We start from the raw sequence: 25,786 nt of genomic DNA on the forward strand, positions 1-25,786 counted from the left end.
ATGGGAGATTTTTCCATTTTCTGATATCTTCTTCAGTTTCTTTCTTCAAAGCCTTAAAGTTCTTATCAAATAAGTCTTTCATTTCTTTTATAGTGCTACCCCAAGATATTTTATGTTATTTGTGGCTATTGTGAAAGGTGAGGTTTCCCTGATTTCCCTCTCAGCTTCCTTATTACTTGTCTAAAGGAGAGCTACTGATTTTTTTTTTTAGTTGATCTTGTATCCTGCCACATCACTGAAGGCATTTATCAGCTGTATCTGTTCTCTGGCAGAGTTTTTGGGATCACTTATATATACTATCATATCATCTGCAAATAATGAAAGTTTGACTTCTTCCTTGCCAATTTGAATACCCTTGATCTCCTTTTGTTGTCTTATTGCTATAGCCAAAACTTCAAGAACTATATTGAAGAGATATGGAGATAGTGGACAGCCTTGTCTTATTCCTAATTTTAGTGGAATCCCTTTGAGTTTCTCTCCATTTAATTTTATGTTGGCTGTTGGCTTGCTGTATATTGCTGTTATTATATGTAGCTATGTGCTTTGTAGCCCTGATTTCTCCAAGACCTTTGTCATTAAGAGGTGTTGGATTTTGTCAAATGCTTTTTCAGCATCTAATGAATGATCATATGGCTTATTTTCTTTCAGTTTATTTATATGGTGGATTACATTGATAGATTTTCATATGTTGAATCAGCCTAGCATTTCTGGGATGAAGCTGATTTGATCATGGTGGATGATTTTTTTAATGTGTTCTTGGATTCAGTTTGCCAGTATTTTATTGAATATTTTTGCATCCATGTTCATGAGTGAGATTGGTCTATATTCTCTTTCTTGGTTGAGTCTTTGGGTGGTTTTGGTATCAGGGTAACTGTAGCCTCATAAAAAGAGTCTGGCAATGTTCCTTATGTTTCTATTATGCAGAACATTTTGAGGAGTATAGGTATCAGCTTTTCTTAGAAGTTCTGGTAGAATTCTACTAAAATCATCCAGCCCTGGGCTTTTTTTGATTGGGAAGTTTTTGATATTAGCTTCTATTTCCTTGCATTTATAGGACTATTTAAATTGCTCACCTGGTCTTGATTTAATTTTGGTATATTGTATCTATCTAGAAAATTGTCCATTTCTTTTGCGTTTTCCAATTTTGTGGAGTACAGGTTTTTGTAGTGTTACCTAATGATTCTCTGAATTTCCTCAGTGTCTGTTGTTATGTCCTACTTTTCATTTCTGATCTTGTTAATTTGGATGTTCTCTCTCTGCCTTTTGATTAGTTTGGATAAGGGTTTGTCTGTCTTGTTGATTTTCTCAAAGAACCAGCTCTTTGTTTCATTGATTCTTTGTATTGTTTTCTTTGTTTCTATTTTGTTGATTTCAGCCCTCAATTTGATTACTTCCTGTCTTCTACTCTTCCTGGGTGAATCTGCTTCTTTTTGTTCTAGAGCTTTCAGGTGTGCTGTTAAGTCACTAATGTGACTTAATGGGAAATGAAAACATACATCAATATACAAAACTCTGGATCTTGATAAGTGACACTAAAGGACCACTGAAAGATACTTAAAAATACAGCTTTCAGTTTTGAAAATGACTATTACTGCAAATGTTAGGTGAGGCTAAACTGTTGGTAGCAGAGGGAAAATTAAGGTGTTAAATGTTGTAGAATAGGGAGATATTCTATTGATTATGGTGAATTTTGCTTTGTGTTACCCAACTCTATTTTCTTATTAACTCCTGGCTTTATATGTGTGCATGTGTGCTGTATAAAAAGGCTCTTGGGAGAGGGCAGGATGGTAAGCCATCAATAGAGACACTGTTGGCTACAGGCAAGGTCTTGATTGCATTCCCACCTGGCAGAGTATTGGCAGATTTTGTTTTCTTTGAATGATGCTGCCTGGTTTTGCCCAGAGGATGTGAGTGTGTAGTTCAGCTAGTGACTTAAGTGTGGTGTCTTCCTATCTTTGTTGTCTTAAACTCTGACAGCTGTGGGTGGGGAGGGGTGCTGTGAGAAGTGGAGAGATGCAGGTGGCCCTTCTCGACAGCATTTTCCAGATGGTACCCATCAGACTATCCAGATCTTGCATGGGTGAGAAAAAGAGAACCTCAATTTTAATTTTGTTAGATGGGTGTCTGAGATTCGGCAAGTTTTCCTGCTTGCCTAACGAATGAGTGATTGCTTTCTATTACTGGGTCTCTTCCAGCTCGTTAGAGTGAGCCTTCTGAGAACTCGGATGACTTTAAAGACGTTATGGATGACATACATTTGTGTTGTGGGAGCCACAGACATGGGACACTGTACCGACGAGACCAGTGAATAAATGAGCACTGTTGATGAATAGCTCTGATGTGGGTTGTGTGCCTGCCTTGAGCTTTGCCATTCTACAAATTATCAACCAAACTTTCAGGCAGATTGCACCTGCTTACATGCCTCAGTCGGAAGCAGGCGTTTCACAGAGAAGCCAGCAGCTCTTGAGGTCGGGTGCATAACATAGTTAAAGGACCTTGGCATGGTGGGAAGAAAGAATGCTGGACCTAAGATGCCTGGTCTGTGTTCCTCAGCTTTGTTGTTCTCAACTCTTTTCACTTAGGAAAGAAGTGAGAGAAGAACTGTAGGAGGTGACCCATTAGAGGGAGGAATAGCCATTTTTAGGAGAATTTTCACCATGGGGTTCCAAAGATGATCTTTGTATTCAGCCTCAAGGAAATAGTAAGGGAGCAGGGGAAGGAGCTAGGGAAGGGAAAATTTGGGGGGACTTTTCACATGAAGGAAGATGTAAGAAGGAGGCGCAGGCTGAATAACAAGCATCAATAATCCCATTTGATTGGAGCGTGCAGGTCTTGTGTCCCTCAGAACAGACTGCAGGTTCCTTGTAATCTCCACCAGTACTGTTTCTTCTTGGATGATGAATGAAGCTTGCCTGGTCAAGTTGATTTCTCGTCTCCTGCCTCTGTATCTCCTCTTCTACCCGGACCTCTCAGTCCTTCACATCTCATTCCCATTGTGTGCACTTTGCTATAGTCAGCCTTGTATGTTAGTCTGAGCCTTTGGATCTGCAGGTCTTCGCTTAGGTTCCATGGCACAGAACACAGTGGAATTCTGACCAAGACCTACCCTACAATTAGAGACTACACCACCCAAATTGAGCCAGCCAAGGAATTCCTTTGGTGTGGTCAGGCAAGTTCGTTCCCTGTACCATCGTCACTCTCACCATTCACTCCTGTGCTCATGCTGGTGAAGTAACCAAAGTGAGAGGCATGGTGTTTGCCAAAGCTGGGGATGAAGCTGGAGAAGAGGATCCCTGGAGTTAAAGCCAGCTGCTGCATAATCTGTGCTTAGTGAGGACACGGTTCCTCTCTTGCCGTCTTGGCCACTTGGTATACAAGAACGGTAAATGCTGTTGTCCTTCCCCTGCCCAGTCCTGTGTTCTGAGAATCCAGAGACCCTCCGGTCTACCGCAAGCCCTGCTGGAGGGAGAGGGATGTAGTGCTCTTACTGCGCAGTCTGTTAGCAGAACATGGAGACCATGTGGACCCCAAACCTCTTCCCGTGAGCCTGGCAGAGGTGCCACCAACCTCACTAATTTAGATTTTGCCCTCCATCGCATCATCCCCAGTGTTTCTTGGAACCTTCGTTCCCAACTCTTAATCTAAGCACACTCTGACCCAGTCATTGAGAAACTGAGGCTCAAGTTCTTCTTTAGCATGAAATTTCCTTGTTTGCTTCTCCTGATAGTTTTCTTAGAAGCCATTTGCTTAATTGAGACATTTATTTTATCTGCCTCCTAGAACACTCAAGTTTTTTTGGCTGGATTGCTGAGCTACAGGTGAGAGCCCCAAGACAATTGGCTTCCCTATCCTGCAGGTGTGTCTCTGTTCCCAGAGAGAGAAATCCATCGCATCTGAAAAACTCTAGCAGTAACTCAGAAGATGGAACATTTATCTTTGCCGTTGAATGAAGCCTACACCAGCATTCATGTATCGGGTTTAATGCTATTCATAATCATTGTGCTGCATAATTTCGTCATAGAAATCAAATAACTGGCATGAATGGGTGCAATTAGCAGTACTTTTCCATAGCCAAGCAATATTTTGAGGTTTCTTTTCTCGCCCACAGTATATATTCATTCATCATGCAATGTTTGAGCACCGACAGCACACTAGACTTGTGCTAGTTTGCTCACCCCATGTCTTTGCACTCTGTACCACCTAACTACAGTCTTATGTCCTGAATGGGCCTTCTCGGCTCCTACACCATCTGTGCTAAACATCTGTCCCCCAGCCCCACCAGCCCTCCATGTCTCAATTATTTCAGTGGTTGAGGAAACAGTTTCTGGTCCATGAGTCTAGGGCCTCTTCCTTGTAGGGGACTGGAGACAGGAAAAGGTAACCTTGAATTAAGTGTGAGAGCCTTGCAGCAGATGCATGAGGGGAAGGAGGGGCCCATAAGCATGGGTTTTCTACAGCTAGTCCCATAGCCTGTGGAGTGGACGCTCTAAAATAACCTGGACCTAGTTAACCTCAGACCGGGGTTACAGGTTGTGCCGCCCTGCTTGGTAGCATTTGATTTCTCTGACTTCAAAACCATGCAGCTGTACTGCTTTCCCAACGCTGAAATTCAGGAATATAAATCCAGCTAATGAGGAAACTGCCTGATTTTCTGGGTGAGTCATAAGTCTTGCTGGAGTACAGAATGAAAAGCAATGGCGCCTGTTCTCTGAGCTGGGGAGAAAGAGCAGTTCCTGCATTCTCCACTTAAGGGCTGTTTAGTCTCTTCCGCCCAGATTCTAAAGCTGTTTACATTGTACACAGGGTAACATGGACCCTAAGGAAGTTACAACACATCTGCTGCATTTTCCTGAGCAGATCCATGCAGCAGCTGATTAACAATGCTCTAGCATGGTGGTTCTCAACCTGTAGGTCAGGACCCCTCAAATGACCCTTTCACTGGGTAGCATAAGACCATCTGCATATAGATATTTACATTACAATTCATAACAGTAGCAAAATTAGAGCCCAGGAACAGGCACACTCCTGTTCACAAGGGCCAGTCCCCGGTCTGTCCCTGCTTTTACTCCAGGGAACTGGGCTGGATGGAGCTCCCAGAGGTTCTCTCAGATGTGGTGGAGACGGACCCACAGGGAACGGGGCCTGCTTGAACTGTGTCCCCTTTGCTATTACATGTGTTATACTACACCTGTGTGGTTCTTAAAAAGCTCCTGACTCCTAAGACCACTGTGAAGCAGAAGTGGGAAATGATGCTTGGGAGGTAAATTGCACTGAGTGGCTATCCTTTACCCAGAAGTCTGTTTTCATTTTCTCATATGGTGTCCTTCTTCCAACGTCTGGATCCATGCCCTTCCCTCTGTCGGTCTTGGATTGCTGGTTGCTCCTCAAATGGTTTGTTTGCATCCATCTGGCCAGATTCTTGTCACAGCAGTCTTTTTTTATGTTGCTCCTGATCTTGGGACAGAGCTCCATAATGTTACAGTGATTGTGACTATGTGGCTCTTAGGTCACACCTCCCTAAAGTTTTCAATGTCCGGATCCCCATTCGCCTAACTTTACCTCCAAACTAACCTTCTTCTCCCCAGTTGCCCTAATACCATATTACCAATATCTCTATCTCTCTCTCTCTCTCTGCAGCTTCTTCCCTCGCTGTTCAGCAGGTTTTTATCATTTTATATTAATATAGGTTTGTTAGTCCATCTCTGGTTGTTTCATTTTGTTTGAGTTTATCAAACCAGACAGGATACAACGCTGCCATTTTGAAATAGCCATTCTTTCCCAGTTTCTCTGTGACTTCCCCCTCCCCACCAGTCTGATAGCAAGCACCTCTGTCCTTGGTACTGACACAGACAGTTTTGCTGAACAGTTCGTTCCTGATCTAGCATGGTGGTTTCCCACTGCTACCATGGTAGACACTGTGTGTTTCAGTGGCAGTGTTGACAATGAAATTAGAGAGTAGACAGCAAGAAACAGTCGCTTGATTATCCCTGGGATGAACAAAATATATCATGACACTCGGGTTTGCAGATGATTTGCCTCTATGGAGGAAACAGCAGAATGGCTAACAACATGTCAGAGATGACAAGTCCTTCCTGTGCTTTGACAAAACCAGACTTGCTCTGCCTCCTGGTTTACAACCACACTGGGTTCGAGGAGACTAAGTGGGTGATGTTCCCACTTCTTCATCTTCTCCCAGAGATTTAAGTTCAGAGATTGAGATTTGTGCCTGTCTGAGGCTCCACACGGCTAGCCCTCTTCAGGCGTGAGTGGCCCACAAAGGCAGGGTTAGCCAGTTTGGTTTACAGGCAGGAAACTGAACAACTCTAAGGGGCTCTGGCTCTAAGTGCAGCACTTGCTACTATATAAGTCAACGAGGCTGCAGGCTATCCTTGTAGTGCAGTTCAGGTGCTGCACTGCCCATCCAAGTCCTCGTATCTGAGGTTATTTATCATGAGACTTCAGTCTAAGAACATTAGGTAGATGATTAATACCTTAGTAAATTGTGGAGTAAGTGGCATGATGATGGGGTGCTTGGGGAAGGACCTCTACAGATGGTACGTTTGAGCAAAGGAGTTGACAGTGGGCCAATCAATCCCAAGGATGCACACATTCACCTTGTATTAGGGCTAGATTTGTTAACACTGCTTCATTAACTAGAAAGGAATGGTCATAGAGAAGAGAGAGGCCATGGAAGGTTGAACAGATACACAAACCCGTGCTTGAGTTTTGACATGATGTATCTCTTGCTCAGGGTTTGTGAGCACATTCCTTGGATATGCTCAGCTTCTGAGTTCTCTTCTTTAAAATATGGAGATTGATATCTGTTGATTTTATGGCTATTAAGTGTGAGATACATGACTAAGAACTACATAAACACATGGGCATGATGTAAATGGCTAGTAATTAAATTAAAGAGCAGTTATAAGTGAGATGTTATGAGGCATGATATGATTGAGTACCAGGCATTAAGAGCTGTGAAATGGAAAGTGGGGCAATCAGTCTGATCTAGGAAAGCGTCAGGCTGTCACAGAGCGGGAGAGAATGGGGGACACAGCCTGTGGGGTGTGGATAGTCGGTGGAAAAGACTGTCAGGCAGTGAAGCTGGAAAGGAGCTGGGCTGCCTACGCATTGTACCCAGTACAGTGTGGCTCTTCCTTAGAGGCAGCTTAACAGCAAGGAGCAGGTAAAGCCTTGCTGGTTTCCAGAAAGTCATGTGAGAAGGCAAGGTTAAGTGTGGCGACCGCCCTGCAGGTTTCCAGAAGGCAGGGAAAAGATGATCCATGAAGAGACAAGAATGAAACTCTGCTCAGCCCGATTTTATTGTAACTGGTGCTGGACCAGGACTTCTAGAGTCTGGCCCAGGTCATTTTACTCCAGCCATATTTAAGCACAGCACAATGTTTGAAAAAGGTATTCAGATAGCAGTTAACTCAGTCCCAATTTAAGACATGTTTATATTGAAATTCCTTACAAAGTACTTCTGGCTTCTTTCACAAGAATAGGTACTGTTGACTCAGAGTTAGCACCCAGGATTTAGGGTCTAGGGAGGTTGACTGAGGTAAACGTAACACCTGTGGGTCTCAGGATGACCTGGCCCTCAGATATCATAGACGTCACTTAAGCTGTTGTAAAGTACAGGTGACCTCACTCATAACAGTTGGTTTTATGGTCTAAAAACAATGTTCAAGATTTTTGCAAAAAGGTCTTGGATAAGTAGAAACATAAATTCTGGGAGCTAAAACAGAGCCCGTGCCAGCAGACAGCAAAGGATCATCCAGGTGTCAAATGATATTGTTCCTGGCATTCCAGGAAGAACAGCTACACACTTCTTTCCATTGAAGAGATGAGCTGTGCATTTGACTTTCCTGGCTTCTCCGGTGCTTATCTGTGTGCACAAGGCCTTTTTGCCCTCTACAGTAAAGGACAGGAGGAAGAGGTTAGACAGTTGCTGTCCAGTGCTTACAGATAAGGACTGACCTGAAATTTATGAGAGGAAAGCAGACCGTGTCCTGGAGCTGAAGTGAGAAGGATGAGCTGGTTTCGGTTCTGAGCGGGAGAGAAGCGTCACCAGCATGGAGGCTTCTGTGCTCTAGGGCGAGGGAGAGAAGAGGCTAGACGGCCCACACGAACAAAGCCCTGGCTTTCTATTTCTAGTTGAATTCCCTGGGTCTTAGTAACAGGGACACTGAGGGTTCAATGCCAGTGCCTGGGAACTCAGATCAGCACCATACATGTCAACTGATGTGGCCGGCAAAGCATTAGGTTGGATGGTAGGAAATGCCAAAGGTACCACCTAAGTGTGGGTGGGAAACCCGGGCACAAGTCACAGCCAAGTCAGTTTCTTGAGAGTCAGACCTCCAGAGCAGAGCTCTAAGCTCAGAGATGACTCAAGCAGGATTCTACTTTGACTTCTGTATGTGTGTTGCTGATTGGGAGAACATGAATGACAAATGAAGCCCAAACAAAGCACCCTTCAGCAGGGGATTAAACTGATCATTGGCTGACCAGAAGATCATGTCTCAACAACCCCATGTGCCAGGTTCTGTACCCACCTGAATAGTGGGCAGGGGAGGTCACTTGTCTCAGCTTGAAGTGCTGTGTTGGGAATCTTAGAAGAAGACTTAGGGGTGTCAAGGAAGGGGGAATAGGGTGAGCTGTGACTAGAAGAAGGATGTAGATGTTGGTATCAGGCCTATTGCCAGGAGCTGTAGATGGCTGAGCTGATGATCTCAGAACCCTCTGCTCTGGTGTAAGGCACAGGTCTTTCCAGGCATTTTCTGTCTGCAATAGTGAATGCCATTTAGGAAACAGCTTGGACTCCAGATAACAGCTGGGCCGTAGGTTTCTTGGCCATGGTTTGCCTTCTCTAAAGGGGAATTTGACTGGGCTTAGGAGAAAAGGATTTATTAAAAACCTGATTGACTCAAGTCATCATCTAGATCGTCTCTATGAGTGGGCCGAATGGCTGAAGCCAACATTGGTTGTAATTTTTGAAGGAAGTTGGGTAGGATTCTGTGTTTATTCATGTATTCATGTATCTCTGCGCCCATCCCCAAATGTCCTAAAATTGGCAACTAATCATTCCCTTATCTGATGTAGGTGGGCCACCTATGTGTTATTTTCATTGGTTAATAAAAAAACTGCCTTGGCCTTTGATAGGACAGCAGCTTAGAAAGGCGGAGTAGACAGAACAGACTGCTGGGAAGAAGGGAAGTGAGACGCTATAGCTCTCCTCTCCAAGGTTAAGATCCTTCCTGGTAAGCCACCACCTCATGGTGCTACACACATTATTAGAAATGGGTTAATCAAGATGTGAAAGTTAGCCAATAAGAGGCTAGAACTAATGGGCCAGGCTGTGTTTAAAAGAATACAATTTGTGTGTTGTTATTTTGGGTGTAAAGCTAGCCATGCAGGAGCTGGGCAGGAAGCAGCCCGCAGCTCCTACTACACTTATCCATTGCTCCTATTAATATATCAGTTGTAGAGTGATTGAATGTCAAAAACGAAGAGACTTACATGGGACCCCATGTCATAGCTTTCTGATTTAGAGATGAGATGACAGAATGCCAGAGAAAGGAGGCAAATGGAAGTCATGCAGCAAGGACTGCAACCAGGGTCACAGGACAGGTGGCAACATATTAAAAGTGTAACAAAACAAATGGCACTAGACTTCAAGAGAGGAGAAATTGCCTTTTCTGAGATGCCCAGGGTAGGGAGTCAGGATGACTCCGAAGGGTCCATACTGCAGGAACTTCAGTTGTGAGAGTACCCCAGATGCAGTGCTGGGGAAGGTATGTGCTCTTCATAGACAAGGTAATCCATTGTGGCCAACTCACAGAACCATCATATGATCTCGTAGCAGATATTGAGTGTGCAGATTTTCCTCTCTAGCATGATCAGGAGGCTACACTCTTTTAGATTGCCCCATACTTCTTAATGATTTAGTATCATATTGTAGAGGGGTTCACGTGCTCAACTGTGCAGCTTGAACTTGACTTGATGAGTACTGAATAGCTTTTTAACTTTTTGAAAAGGCAAAAAAAATGTAATTAGAGCATTGATTTAGAAATTTAATCTGCCAGGGGTGTGAGACACCCATACCAAATCAAGGCAGCCACTCAGAACAGCTTATGCCTTAGGGATCCCAGTCCTAAGAGATGCTGAAGTGATTGGTAGGTTAATAACTGCGCACACAGCCAGCCAGACAGTCGCTAATACAACCGAGTTCATATTCAATTCTGTTTTAATGTCTGTATCCTGGATTCCAGTTCTGAGTCCAGAGGAGCTAACATAGGAAGAACAAAGTTGAAGGTGGCGTTGCCCCATTATCCTTGTGGATACATGGTGCTGTACATACCTCACAGGTCTGTTCAAAGGTACTAGGTGGTCTAAGAGTGAGTTTATCTGATTTGGGCATACATGGAAGTACCTGCCCCGATAGTCACCAGATTAAGTGGGAGCTTAGAGCACTTCCAGTAGCCGTCCTCTAAAAAGACTCGGATACGAAGGAGTGTGTGTGTGTGTGTGTGTGTGTGTGTGTGTGTGTGTGTGTGTATCTGTGCACATGCACACTGGGTATATTCCTCAATTGCTATCCAATTTATTCTTTGAGACAGCCTCTCTCTCTAATTTTGACTCTCAACCACCAGCTAGAATGACTGGCCAGCAAGTCCCAGGGATGCTCTTGCCTCTACATCCTCAGTGCTGGGATGACAGGTACACATACTGCACCCAGCCTCTTCTGTGTGAACCAAGGATCCAAACTCAGGTTCTCATGCTTGTGCAAGGAGCACGCTACTGAACTTTGTTACCAGAACAATGCAAAGATGTTTAAACTTGAGGATAGATGGCTGTGATTCTGGTGAAACCCTGGTTGTATATACGTCTTCTCACCCTGCTGGGTTTTGATTATTTCAGCCCTTTGATGCTCCTTTTTTCTTTCCTTGACACTCGTCACATAAACTAGCCCCTCTCTTTCTTCCTTCTTGGTCACTTACCTTTGAACTGCTCGGCTCCTAAAGCCTCTCGCCTCTTGTGTGTATCACTCCCTTCCCTGAGCAGCACTTGCTCAGCCATTCTCAGTGTTGTGCAGAGTAATGGGCACCTTGGCATTGACAGTGAGAAGGGAGAAGGATCGCCACTTTGTGCCTTATTTGTCTCTGCTAGGTAAGGTGTTTTATCCAGAGCCCCTTGCCAACCAACTTCCTGTGTGCTGTGCTGCTGCAGGAAACCTTAGAGCACTCATGTGTTCCCTCATTGTACGTGTTTCTCCCTGGATCCTTGTTAAATGGGACAGTATGTGGCTCTCTGCTGACGATCACGGCTCAGCTATGTCCTGCATTCATTCTCTTATCTTGGAATATGTTGTTTGTTGTTTTTACTATTTTGGCTCTTTGGACTCTTAGTTTTTGGGGGGTCCACCACCCAGCTCCCAAATAAATCACACACGAGTCTTATTCTTTCTTATGAATTCCCGGTCTTTGCTTGGCTTGTTTCTTGGCAGCTTTTCTTAACTTAAATCATCCCAACTATCTGTGGCCTTGAGACTTTTATCTTTCTCTATTCCTGTATACTTTTTTCCCCCTGATTACTCTGTGTCTGACTGGGTAGCTGGATGACTGGGTGGCTGAGTGGCTGGCCCCTGAAGTCTTCCTTCCTCTCTCATTCCCAATCCCTTCTCTCCCAGATCTCTTATATGTATCCTCTTTGCCTGCCAGCCCTGCCTATTTCTCTCTCCTGCCTCGCTATTGGTCGTTTAGCTCTTTATTAAACCATCAGGTGTTTTAGACAGGCAAAGTAACACAGTTTCACAGAGTTTAACAAATGCAACATAAACAAAAGTAACACACCTTAAATTAATATTCTACAACAGGGATAAGAGATGAATAAAACTCCAAAGTCTTGGGTGTGGCTTCCCAATCTGGTTCTTGTTACACACAGAGAGCTCTCAGGGTGGCATCAGAAAGGGGGCATGACCCATGTGACCATTGCCAAGGTGTAAAGCCGGATTATGTTCCCAGGCTTCTTAGGTTCTCATGCCTCTTATTAGTTCTCTAAGGACTTGGTAATAGAAGTAATGAGAACAGAGGTGACCCCTGATATCGTGTCCAAAGTCCTTTACAATGTAAAGCAAAAAATGGGGCAGGGGGATGAAAATGGAGGCTGGAGAGATGGCTCAGCAGATAAGAGCACTTACTGCATTTGGTTCCAGCACCCACATGGTGACTCATACCATCTGTAACTCCAGTTACAAGGATCCTCTTCTGGCTTCCATGGACACCAGGAACACACATGGTATTCATACATAAAAGCAGGCAGACATGCATAATAATAAATAAATAAATAAATAAATAAATAAATAAATAAATAAATAAATAAATGGAGGAAGGTGGGAAATAGCCACATTGGGGGCCTGTTTGGAGGGCACCTCTTAATGTGAAGTTGCTGTGAGAGCAAGGAGATGAAATGGGCACTGATGAGAGCAATGATAGCCTAGAATGAAGGGGAATCTCAGAAGACGTGGGAAATTTTCCTTCTCCAAGTGCTAGCAAGGAATCTATGCTTTTATTACTTGGTTAGGTGGTTGATTTAAAGACATCTATGTTCAACTTCATCTTCTCTGCATCTGCTTTCCATCCAGAACCCCTTGGGTCCCTTTTTGATTGTCCATGATTATGAGCTGAGACCTCTTTGCATGGCATGCCTTGTGGGCCCAATCTCTTTAGCCCCACCCTGTCCTTCACATGATTTTTTCAAGCACTTGCACCTCCAGCCAGGCTCTTCTCTCTTTCCCATTCCTCTCAAGCTGGGTAGGGTCCTTTACATTGTCACACCATTGACCAGTTCCTGTGCTTTGGCCCTGACCTGGACACAGCTGGCAGTTTTACACACATGCTTATAGCTTCAATAACTAGCAAGGCCAGTATCCCGACATGGAGGTGTCTCAGTTATTCTGCACCCACTCTGCCTGGGAGACCATAGGACCTGACACTGGGAGTCCTGAGTCCTTAAAGTATGCCTTCATTAGGTTAGATCCACTGGGCCCTCAGCTGCTCTTAGTTCACTAGCAGATACTGAGCACATAATGTGGTACCAGGCACTGTTATCAGAGTGGAGAGTTGGGAGTTCAGTGCCAGCCTTCCTTGTGGTTTTATGAACCGAGGGGATAATGGTTCACCATCATCAGCAATTTCTTGCCCTAATCGCTGTCCCAAATGCTTTTCATTCCTCTCTGCTTTGAATGCTTGTGTTCCTTGGGGACACAAAAGCATGCACCTTTCATTTTTTTGTCTGTCTTCCTGTTTTGTATTTTAAAAGAATAACTGTGGGTTTGCTTGTGATATGGGAGGGATCGTCTCTCTCTGACTTGAATTTACTCTCTAATCCCTTTTGTTGCAATCCTTGTATTTGATGAGAGATCAGACTGGTGGCATGCCCTTTGTGTCCTTCATCTGTATGAACAGAAATGTCCAAATCTATCCCACCATCACGCTAGGCTCAGTGCAAGAGAAGATTCTGGTTCTTAATAAAGAAAACTAGGGAATTGAGTGGCATAGGGTCGGAGGAACAAAGACGAAAGGGCGCATGTGTAATTTCTTAAGAGGCACTGTATCCCTCACTATAGGGTAAGCCGCTGGCCATGCCATCTTTCTCATGAGTGATGGAGAACTCATGCTGTTTGAAAGCCCTGTTCATTCCTGCTTTCTTCCTTCGATTTTCAGAGCTTGTGTAAGCCTATGAGGGAGGGCAGACTTTACCCAGTTATCCACATTTGTCCCCGAGAGATGCCTCTTATCAGGTTTACCTCCATCGGAGTCCCTGGCAGCCAGCAGTACCTTTCCATGGCCAGTGACTGACCAGAGCTCTTTCCCTTCCAGAGATGAAAAGAACCAATCCATCATAGTCAGCGGAGAGTCTGGAGCAGGGAAGACGGTGTCAGCCAAGTATGCCATGCGCTATTTTGCCACAGTTGGTGGCTCAGCCAGTGATACCAACATTGAAGAGAAGGTCCTGGCATCCAGTCCCATCATGGAGGTAAAGCCTTCCCAGGGAATCACAGGGGGTTGAATGTGGTGTTGATGATGAAAGAGCATCTTTGACACAGCTGATCTAGGCAGCGTTCACACCCTCCTATGTCAGGGAGAGCAGAGAGTGCCTCTGAATCCAGTCTGAAGAGCATCTGACCTGGTCACGTCCTGCAGGACCCCAGTGTAGGTGGAGTGTCTTCATGCTCTCTGTCCCTGAACTTTGTGTGTGCTGTAGTAATGGTCATTGCCTGCCTGCTGCCACCTCTGCTGTCCTCCCCTTCTTGATGCCAACACAGGTCAGAAAATTAGTATCCCACCAGAACCAGTAGATACTTTGAAAGACTCTGCGTTAGGAGGCAGTTCTCAGAGAATGAGGCAGACTAGGTAGAAACCGGGAAACTTTGTCTTTGCTGAGAAGGGTGAAGGGGAGCCAGAGCAGGTGTGATACTGTCACTGCTGTTGAAACAGTTTCCTGTGAGGCACAAAGTAGCCAAGGCACACGCTGTCTGGGTCCTGTCCTTGGAAGGACATGTGACAGGAGCCTGGTTTGGGTGGGTTTAGAGAACTTGAGTTAAGTTCAGGCCAAAGTTGTTTCCACAATTTAGGTCTCGCTATAGCTCATAATGGTTTAGAGTCTTTCTCTCTCTCATTCCCTTTCTCCCTCTTTCCATTCTCTGTGTCTCTCTATCTCTGTCTTTCTCCTCTTTAAATGATATATTCTGATAGAGAATGTCTTCATAGCCTAGGTAACTCGGGACGCTCCACTGTTCTAGTTTCTTTAACTGGCCAGGAGCAGATAAGGAAGGAATGTAGAGCTTATTCTATATTACATGGGAAGCAAGACACTGTGTTACTAAGACAAAAAGGGGCATTTACAAAAATTTTTATTGTGTAAAATATCCATGGCAGCAACATACCACTTCAAGTATATGAATCAGAGGCATTAAATGCATTCATTGTTTGTGTATCCATCACTACCACCCATTCTAGAACTTTCCTATTACCCCAGTAGAAACCCTGCTCCCATTAAACAATTATTTTTCCCTCCCCCAAGTTCTTGCCAAACTGTTTTCAACCTCTTTGACTTGCTGCTGTGGGAACTTCACATGAGTGGCATCTTATAATACTGCTCCCTTTGTATCTGGTTAGCTTGACTTGGCATGATGCTTTCAAGGTTCATCCATACTTATCAATTCTCTGTTCTCTTTATGGCTGGCTGTCTCATTGCACAATGCACCATGGTTTGTTCGGCCATTACTCTCCTGCTGGGTATGCAAGTATTTCTACCTTTTGGCTATTATGAATGCTCCTCCTGTGGACATTAATATGAAAGTTGTCAAATTAAGTCCTGGCCCAGGGAATTATAGTGGTTACTAATAATTTAAAGTATGCACTGTCTGCTACAGCCCAAGCAGGCTTCTGAATTCTGTGAGAAGGTTGCTTTGTCATGGAAGAAACGTAAGAACAACATGCATCCTCAAAGAGGACCAGGGTGTAGTTAATCTCTAGAATCTGAATGAGGAGTGAGAACATGAATCGTCCTAATCACAGTAGTGTATATAAGTGCAGTTGTTTGGGCCCCAGACATTAACACTCTGCCTCATGCAACTAGCTGCTTCGGAAACCATCCGCTTAAGTGCCGAGGGCTCCTTCCATCAATTGTGAACTGTTAGTGCTATCTTTACTGGAAGTTTGACTCTGCTTGTGAAAAGGAAGCAGCAGAACCAGGAGGGATCCTGACTGGGGTTAGAATGTTGCCAACAGAAAGTGAGGAACTTTTTGCCTGCCAAAATCGAGAGCGCAACTTTTCAAATGTTCCAGGTTTGGTTAAGAAGTTATCAGCTTGTGGCTCCTCAGAGAGGTCTAGGGAACAGAGTCTCAACTGGGAGCAGTGATTACCGATGATTCTGCCCAGTCCCTGGGAAGAGTTCTCCGGCTCGCCCCCAAGCCATCAGTTACTGTGTTGTGTCTCCTCGCTCTCAGGGAAGATACCTCCCAGGGAGACTGGAAGCTGAGTGCAGTCTGAGGATGCAGAAGGACCAGTAGGCTGAGCTGAGTGGCAGCTGTTTAATTATGGAGATGGAGGCTGGGCTGGGATTGACTGGGCAGATTGCTGTGATTCCTTAGCAATGCTAGCGTGCCCTGACCCCATTTTTTTAAGAGCTTGTGAACATCCTAGGAGGGATTTGTCCCTAAGTCTGCACTGATTAGGAGAGCAAAACTAATCAAGAGACCAGGGGTGGGGGTAGGGGCAGAACCCAAGTCCAGGCTAGAGGACCCTATGACAGCTTAGGAATCATGAAACTAGACATACAACTGTGAGAGCCAGAAATATTTCCCCTACTGTAAGGAGATAGGTCAGAGATACAGTGAACAAAACTGACCTAAAAAAGTAAAAAGACCAAAGGTGTGAGTTTTAGGATTTTTAGCTTTGCTATTGATTTAAAACTAGCTGCAGTTGTTTAGCCTGCATATAAGATTCATATACGCTTCTGCTTCCTACATGGCCTACATCCGGTGTTCTCTTATGTGGTCTAACATTCCAGCCAACGTTGTCTCTTCTGAGACCCTCTTGTCCTTTTGTCCACACTATGCTTTTTTCCATTGATAGGATTCTCTTCTCTAGAAAATTCACTGCAATTTGCTTTTTTCCAGCCTTTTTCGTTCTGCTGGCATGACTACTTGCTCCCCCTTCCTCTCTCTGTTCTTGCCCACAAGTTAATGGTGACGTCTCGGTTTATGTAAGCCAACATTAAAAGTATTCATTGTATTCTTGCATATTACTATACAATTATACAGGAAGGTCTAGTTGAATTTCACATTCCTGTATGCATAAACAGCAAAGAACATGCAGTGGTGTTTGTTTGTTTGTGTGTGTGAACCATGGTACAATTCTGTAGCTCTGGCTGGCCTAGAACGTAATATGTAGACCAGGCTGGCCTTGAACTCACAGAGTTTCTTCTGCCTGGAGAAGCGGAGAGCACCCACTTGGGAGTTTGGGTAGAGTTTTGGTTCCTTGTGGTTTTAGTGTGATTTATTTCTGAAAGGCACCTTTCTCTCCTATTTCTTGAGAGGGTAGAAATGAGGATCAATACTTCTGCCTGCCACCCTCTACAGTCCTCCGCTCTGCCAGCTGAGCTAAGAAGGGTTTCCTTGGAGGATTGGTATCACTGTCTATGTTCACTTCTGATTTGGCTCGGTCCTTAGAACTGTGGAACTTGCCCCCATGTCTGCAGCTTCTTGTCTGGTGTGTGTGGTGACCTGTGAGGCAGATGAAGGACTGATTCCCTATAACCTGGGTTGAGACTTGAGAACCCAGGTGTATCTGAATTTGAATCTTGCCTGCTTCCTAGCCATGTGACCTTGGCAAATTATTTGCCCTTCCCAAGCCTGTTTCCCTGTATGTACAACAAGAAGAGATGACTGCCTCTGAGAGCTCCTGTCCCGATGAACTGACACAATAAGCAGCCCCCGCCCAGGGCTTCACGTCAGAGACCCAAGGATGTCTAACTTTTGCAAATATTCTGGAGAGGACAGTCGGCTTTTCTATCTTCAAAACAGAACTGTCTCACTGAAGTGTGACCTTCTGCCATTGTGCCCTGGAGCTCAAGAATCAGGCATTTGTGCTGGGGAATGAGAAGCCCATCAGGGTACATGTGCACCCCTCTTTTCCTGGAGGGGAGAGCAGAGTGTGTGCAGGGACCAGAAAAATGGGAACTCCTCTGACTTGAAGGGAAGGGCTGCCTGTCTGCTTTCAGGTCTGGATTTGGACAGGAATGGCTGGTAGGTTGGAGGGCTATGGAAAGAGAACCCCCGAAAAGGAAACAGTGTGGCCGAACCTTGTGTGAGTATGGAGAATCACAGGGCTATGGAAGAATAAAGAAGTGTTCTGTTTCCTTAGGTCTAAGGACTGAGTATAGAGTAATGAATGGCAAGACTAGGTGGGCTGCTACCAGGGTGTGAGCCTTGCTGAGGTTCTAAAACTAAAGGGTAGTGGAAGCCATTGAAGCATCCTTTGCCAAGAATATAATCAGGTTCACACTTTACACAGGCTGCTCTGTTAGTCAAGAGGAATATTGACTGTAAGTCACAAGACCAGGAATAGAAAACATATAGAGAGGTAGTTAACATTATCCGGGACAGAGGCAGTGGGGATGTGTGTCAGGTCCATGCAGTAGGACACTTGCGGAATGGTACATGGGCAGATCAGTGCTGGCAAGAACCACTCACCCAGCAGAAAGCATGGATGCAGGCTTCACTTCGCTCACCTCCAGACCGAGAGCAGTGACAGGTGTCTGAATGAAGTGCAAGTGTGTAAGAAGTTAGCTGGTGAAGCAGTAGAGATGGGCTTCAGCTCCATCCTTCATCTCAGAGGACACTGGGGCTTTGAAAGGAGCAGATATAAGTAGTTGGATTTGGCTAGCCTGGACTACGGTGTGGGTTTGGATCTTCCTTTCAGCATCTGGGCACGTCATATTTTCTAGGCCACTAAAAAGTTGCAGTGGGATTTTCTACCTTTTTCACCACTTGAAAATGTGAAGAAACAGAAGAGATTAAAATAAGAAAAGTCGATTTTTGGCGTGTTCATATTGTGACTTACAGAAAGCGAAGAATCATATTAGACCAGTTATTTAGTGGCTGACTTTAAAGAGTATTATGGGCTGGGTGTGATGACACACATCTTTAATCCCAGAACTCAGGAAGATTGTTATAAGTTAGTGGCCAGATTGTTTCCATAGCAAATTCCAGGCCAGTTGGGGCTTGATAGAGACCTTGTCCCCCCAAAAAAGATTATTGCATAGTATTCAATCTGTGGCCCTGCTTTGTAGGAAATGATCCTTAGGGTGGGTGACTTCCTGGTCTACCTTAATAAAGAGTGGGGTAGGCATGTCATTTGATGGCCTTTCACCAGTGGGGCAAAGCATTTGGCTGCTTGATTGCATAAGGGATCACAGTAGATTAAACACAGCAGAACTATGGTCCCAAGCACCGATTTGATGGCTGTACAACATCAGAGCCAGGGGCTCTGGTTCTCTAGGCCTTGGCTTTGTGGGCCCAGGGTAACTGGTAAGATTGTCACATGTGTATTCTAGACAGAAAAAAAAAAAAAAGAGGCGCAGAGGAATGGTGGGTTAGAGTCTCTCTGACCTGGCTGTGTCTCTAGAGGGTCTTCGGCTGAACACACAGCTCTGATCGGTGGCCACTGATTGTACAAGGGGCTGAGAAGTGACATGGGTTTTGGCTTAGTTTTAAACAAACCAAGCAGCGTTTCTCACTCAGCCCATTGTCTTCACAGTTGCAGAGGTGTGTGTGTATGAATACCATGCTGCCACAGGCCTACAGTAGTGAAGTCAAGAAGCCCAGTGGGGGTGAGGTGATAGTAGGAGAGGCACCTATGTGCTTTACTGACTAAGCCATCTTCCCAGCCTCCCCTCATTTATACACATTTCTATTGTCTGTTAATCCAGGCTATCGGGAATGCCAAGACCACTCGCAACGACAATAGCAGCCGCTTTGGGAAGTTCATTGAGATTGGCTTTGATAAAAAATACCACATCATCGGGGCCAACATGAGGACCTACTTGCTGGAGAAGTCTAGGGTGGTCTTTCAGGTGAGTGGCAGGACTCAGTCATTTGTATTTTGCCACCAGTATTGTTCCGCCCACTCCCTGTGCCCACAGAGCAGCTCGTCTTGTGGCCTGCGATCAACGTTCTTGTTTTCATTCTTCCCTTTCAGAGTAAACATTCATTTAGACTAAGCATTAGGTCTCTGCAAATGCTTTGCACAGCTTTGCCTGTTGTGTGTTAAGCAAGTGCTCGATCCTGGGATAAAGGACAGGGCGGTCCTCCCAAGGCTTTTACAGCCTTCCTGTTAGAGAATGTGATGCACAGAGCCTGGGTTGCAGCTTTCAAAGAACCTGCTTGTTGGGTGGGTCAAAATACAGGTGTGGCTAGGTGTACGTGCTGACATCACACATACACACACAAGACACACACACACACACACACACACACACACACACACACGGTGTTCTTTCCTAGGAAGCAGTCCTCATTTCTTCCCCTCCATAGCCCTTGATTGTTCCCTGCTGACCCTCCTTGGCCTCTGTCTGAACCCTTTCTCCCTGTTTCTGGAGACCTCCCTGTACTAGCAGCTCCATCCACCATTCTCCTGCAGCAGCCCCATCCTTCCACCTCTGGACTGAGATGGCAGAGGTGACCTGATTCAAGTCTGTATCTTGCATTCCTTATGCACAGTGACTTCCCAGTCCCCAGAGTTCAACTTTCCCCAGAATCCCCCAGAGTCTTCTGAGCTATATCTTAGTGATGACTCCCTGCTAATGGGTAACAAATATTGCATGAACCTTTAGGCCAGCCCCACCTTCCCTCACAGGTTGGTTGGGCAGTCCTGCATCCTTCCTTCAGTGCAGCAGAGAGAGCAGGCATCTCTATTGGGTGGACCGACAAGCTACCTGTACTCTACCCCGGCTTTGAGATTTCCTCTTCCATGGCTGTCTCTATCCAGGGCTCCTAAATATTTACACACCATCTCCCCCTCCACCCTACTGATTTAAGGCTATTCTAGTTATGTGTGTACAGTGAAAGTCATCAGAGATTCCTGACTGACCAGCCCCAAAGTGTAGGCAAGCTCGGCTTTAACTTAGTCCCAAGCCCTGGAGGAGCTTCCAACAGGGTAGCAAAGGTCTTAGAGTTGTAGTCAAGCAGCACACAGATGGTAGTTTTTGCTGGCTGACCTGCCATTTGTGACATGGCACTGGTGTTTAATGTAGGGGAGAAAAAAGGAAATGCCTGCTTCCATGTAAGCCAAGAGGTATAAGACCTCACATAAGAAGGCCCTGTCGTAGCAAATAGAAAATAAGGCAGTTGAAACTGCAGGTGGCCAAGGTGTGGAAGAAAACCCTGAGGGAGGGTGGTCTAAGTCACACCACCTGGGGTCAGAGTGGCCAAGGAGGTGATCCAGGGAATCACTGACTAAAATGGATCTCCTTTTCTCCCCCAGGCAGAAGATGAGAGGAACTACCACATCTTTTATCAGCTCTGTGCTGCTGCCAGCCTTCCTGAATTTAAAGAACTTGCTCTAAGTACGTCAGCAGGTACCCAGGGTCCTCTGCAAAGGCAAAGCTATGGCAGGCAGCTAGGAGCTCTGTCTAGAACCCTGGCTTGTGGGTTCTTGTCTCAGTTCTGCCCCTGCTGTGGTCCTGTCCTTTAGCCCAATCAGAACCTCGCTGTCAGTTACTAAAGCAGGGTTCACTATACCTAGGCTACCTGCAAGGGTTGAGCTAAGGGGTGGGAAGCGTGTTTTGCAGAGCAGTGCAGTTGTCCCCTACTTTAAGAGGCATGTTATAAGACTGATGGTTTAGTCGGGTGCTGTTGCACAAGCATGGGGACCTGCATTTGGATCCCCATAAAAGTTGTGTATGAATCCATTTTAGTAACCCTAGTCCTAGGGAATGGAGAAGTGAATTCCTGAAGTTCTGTGGCCAACCAGTCTGCCTAGCTGGAATAGATGGCTCAGGCTCAGTAAGAAGCTCTGTGTAAAACAACGCGGGGGAGAAGTGGGCAAGGAAGGCACCTAGTGTGACCAGTGACCTCCATGGATACACACCAACCCACACAAGCACGTACATATACAATATACATGCACAGATTTTTTTTTATTAAAAGAAAAAAGTGTGTCTTCTTTCTGCACCTTGAAAAATGGGTCTCTTTCAGACAGTCTAGAGATTTGCATAATATTCTTTGCTGTGGGATAATGCTTTTGTACACTGTAAAGATTTGTCACTCATATTTGTTTAATAAAATGCTGATTGGCCAGTAGCCAGGCAGGACGTATAGGTTGGAAGTATAGACTAGGAGAATTCTGGGAAGAGGAAAGGCAGAGATGCAGTCACCAGCCAGATGCAGAGGAAGCAAGATGAGAATGCTGTACTAAGATACCAATCCATGTGGCTGAACATAGACAGGAACTGTGGGTTAATTTACGTTGCAAGAGCTAGTTAATAATAAGCCTGAGCTAATAGGCCAAACCGTTTATAATTAATATATGCCTTTGTATGTTTTGTTGGGACTGAGCCACTGTAAGACCCAGAAAGACAGAAACTTGTGTCTGCAACTGATCACTTTCCCTTTACCACCATGTGTTGAGTCATATTTTAGGGCTGAGACAGAAAGGATAGGAACAGTGCTGGCCTTGGTGGTAAAGGCTGCAAAGTACACCTATGAAGGATAAGTCACAGTTAAGACAAGAGAGATTCAGTACTGCAAAACTGTGGATCCCTTCTGAACAGCCATGGAAGCTTCTAGCATGTCCATGGTGGAGTACTAACTGGAAGGAAGAGAAACAGCCAAGTGCCTCACAGCCACCATAGTCAACACAGTGGCTCATTTGTCCCTATCGAGTAAGCGGGCCCATCCTTTGTTTTCCCCATGAATGCATTAGTAGATCCCCCTTGTTTTAAGCATTGATATGAGATTGATTTGAGATGGAGTAGTGAGCAGGCTTTTATTCCTGACTGTGTTTCAGTGAGCATCTCTCTCCTTGGGCTGGAGCTCCTTCCTCCTCTCTCTGGGACTGGATGGAGTCTTGGTTCTGAGACCTCAGACCCTGAATGATGAGGGGCCAGCCTGGAGCTGAGCAGCATCCTGTCATTGCCCTATTATCTGTATTTGGGTCTATGTATGGAGAGCTTTGGCTAAAAAATGATGTCAAAGCTGGTTTGTCTAGACAAAGGCTGGTTGGTCTTTGCAGCTCTGAGAAAAACAGATTGTTGAGGTTATGTCCCCAAATCTTAGCTATCCTGAAGATCCAGCACCAGTCCCAGCTGTGTCCCCAGTAGCTAAAATCTATCAAGTAGTATCATAGTCACTGATCTATTAATGTAAAGAGCTACAATGACCACAGCAACTCTTATAAAAGAAAGCATTAAACTGGGGGCTTGTTCAGGTTCAGAGGTTTAGTCCATTGTCATCATGGTGAGGAGCATGGTGGCATGCATGACACTGGAGCAATAGCTGAGTATCATCCTGATCTGCAGGCAGAGAGACTCTGGGCTTAGCATGAACTTTTGAAACCTCACAAGCCCACCCCAACCAAGTGACACACCTAATCCTTTTAATCATTTCAAATAATGCCACTCCCTGGTGACTAAGCATTCAAATATATGCTCCATATATGCAATTCTTTTTCAAACCCTAAGTGGTTGCAGGGTTTGCTTGCTTCCTGATAAGTTCCTATGGTGTTCTTTGTATGTTTCACATAACTTGATTCATTCTTCAACTCAGGCCATGTTGGCACAATATTGAATGACACAGCTGCAGGTTCTACTGTAGTTTAGCCTGTCAATCACAGGATTGGAATGGTAAGCACTATGTTGCAGGAAGCATAGTCTCAGGCTAATGTGTTTTCTATAAAAAGTCATAGTTTACTTGGAGCCCAGAAAGGACACGTTGGATGGTACCCGCTGTGCTGGCCTATCCTGTTGTGCAGTTGCTGGCAAGGCTGGTCCTTCCAGGGTTACCATCACTTCCAAGGACAAAGTAATGCATGCTCCCAGACAGTGCGAGTTCTCAGTGGCCCTTGTTTGAGCACTGGCCTGACCTAGGGCCTTTTGGGTTGGATGCCAGCTCTTAGTCGCAAGTGGTCAGATAAGCAGCTACAATAGGACCACTGTCATTGTCCTCTTGTCTTCCCAGAATAGAGGGGAGTTTCATGGCCAACCTGCAGAAGCTATTTTTCTCTAAGGTTGGTTTTATGGAGAATCAAATAGTGACAAAATCCATCTGACTGGTCACTTTGTCCTGAATGGAACTTTAATAGGGAAGTTGCCTAACTTTTTCATTTATGTGAGTTGTATTGAGGTTTAAAATGACTTTTCCTTATTTTCTGTCTGTGAAAGGTACAGACTCCCTTGGCTTCTGCCAGGATCCCTGAGAATTACCCAATTCAATCAATTTCTAGCATCTTGGAGTAAAATGACGAGCCTATGATAAGCCTGTGGCCTTGTGGGTGGATTGGCTATGAGCCTTCAAACTGGGTTGTTGGTTTCACCGATAACCCCGATAAATAGCTGGGAAAGTCAAGTAAACGGGCTAGCCAGAAGTTCCAGGAGATTCTCTAGACACCATGATCCTTCTCTTGTTCTTAACCTAAACCACATTATACAGAAACCTCTGGCAGCCTGGCATGAACTTGCTCATCTGTCTGGAGGTGGACGACATGGATTTGTGACTTATCTCTCATATTCTTCTACCCCATTGTTGTTCTTTATGGTTAAAATGACCTTGGGAAGTTTAGAGCAAAGTCTAGTGGAAATTTCCTTGGGGAACAGTGATGGTAAAGTTCCCATCTTCATTAAATCTGTTGAGTTAAGGAAGTCCCTCTTCCTTTTAACTCTCATGAGTGTGTTGACACACTTTTATCACGGTCACCATAGACTCACACAGGTTGGAATACAGCCTTCCCAGGTGAGGTCCAAGCTCTGTGACATTGGCCTTGATGTTTGGTGCTCCCATCATAGATTGATAGCTTCTTTGTGCTCTGTTGACTGCCCGGGCCAGTGTCTGTCTGATGAACCAGTTACTAGGCATTTTAGTATTTATTGATCCTTGTAAATTCTTAGGAGAGAGAAAGTGGGGCAAGGGGGAGAGAGATAGATGGTAACTGGATGGTAAAAGAAGGTGTTGTGGGTAGGAAAGAAGGATAGTGCTGGCTTCATGGACCTGAATGGAAGACAGTTGAGCTGCAGCCAGCCAGACAGGGAGGGAGGTAGTAGTCATACCCTGCTTTCATGTCTCTTACTAAGGGGTCCTGTTGTGTAAGGACAGCTAGTGACTGCAGACAGGAGGAAGCAGAGAAAGAGACGACCTTGTTGATGGCAGTTAGACCCTTCAACAGACAGTGTCACCTCAGCCTAAGAAACAACCCATCTGAACCTGAGTTTGGAAATGCAGAGTCGGAAAGGTGGGGGTGATCTGCCAGACACAGAACAGCAGGCAGCAGACCCTCGCTCTCGACAGTGACGGATCTTTTGAAGATGCTGAAAATGCCTTCCCTCCATTGCGGAAGCCAGATGTCCTCCTGTGTAGTCTCTAGTGACTCTGCTGTCTTGGCTGACATTCGGTAATGAGTTTAAAAAAAAAAAGTCGTGGGACACTAAAGATCCATCATCTCTCAATGGAATGCCACAGTAGTGGCTCTCCATCCTGGTCATCTCCTAGTAAGCCTGTGCAGCCCCATAGCACGCCGTAGTCATGCTCATTGACGTGCTGGAAAGTGGGAGCAGGAACAGTGAGTCGTCTTTAGGTGGCACTGGGAAAGCTGCCAGAGAAGCTATTTTGAAAAGTGAGTCTAAGAGGAGGAATTGCTTTATTAGCCTTTTGGATCTATTCTTGCTCAGAACCCTGAGCTTGTGGAGTAATTAGCTACCAAAGTGCTAAATATGTTTTGCAAGCAAGTCATAAAATTTTTGTTGGGGCTCAGAGTGGGTAAAGGGCTGAAGTGCTTTCTCTTTCAGTCCAAGCACCTTGGCCTCCATTCATCTAAGTGTGAAAAGTCCTTCCTCCAGAAACCACTCTCAGCACACAGCAGATGTTCTATTACTCTTCAGGCACTGGTCTAGCCTCCTAGAGTGGTGGTGGTGTAGTCAACCTGAGCGTCATTGTCCATTGTGGATAGGGTATTCTAAAGGAGTATACATCCATCTAACACCAAAAATCGGTGTGACTAGCACGTTCAGGGT

At 45.2% G+C, this 25,786-nt stretch overlaps 1 protein-coding gene across 1 annotated transcript in view; it reads left to right on the top strand.

Annotated features, from left to right (window-relative positions):
- Myo5b (myosin VB) overlaps window positions 1-25,786 on the top strand; it is a 274,660-nt gene that overhangs the window by 136,118 nt on the left and 112,756 nt on the right. Inside the window, exons 5-7 of the mRNA XM_026783548.1 lie at window positions 13,878-14,034; window positions 19,496-19,639; window positions 21,049-21,130. Coding sequence (XP_026639349.1) covers window positions 13,878-14,034; window positions 19,496-19,639; window positions 21,049-21,130 — 383 coding nt within the window. The remainder of the gene's footprint in view (window positions 1-13,877; window positions 14,035-19,495; window positions 19,640-21,048; window positions 21,131-25,786) is intronic.

This window comes from Microtus ochrogaster, chromosome 18 (assembly GCF_000317375.1).
Source record: "Microtus ochrogaster isolate Prairie Vole_2 chromosome 18, MicOch1.0, whole genome shotgun sequence".
NCBI lineage: Eukaryota > Metazoa > Chordata > Mammalia > Rodentia > Cricetidae > Microtus > Microtus ochrogaster.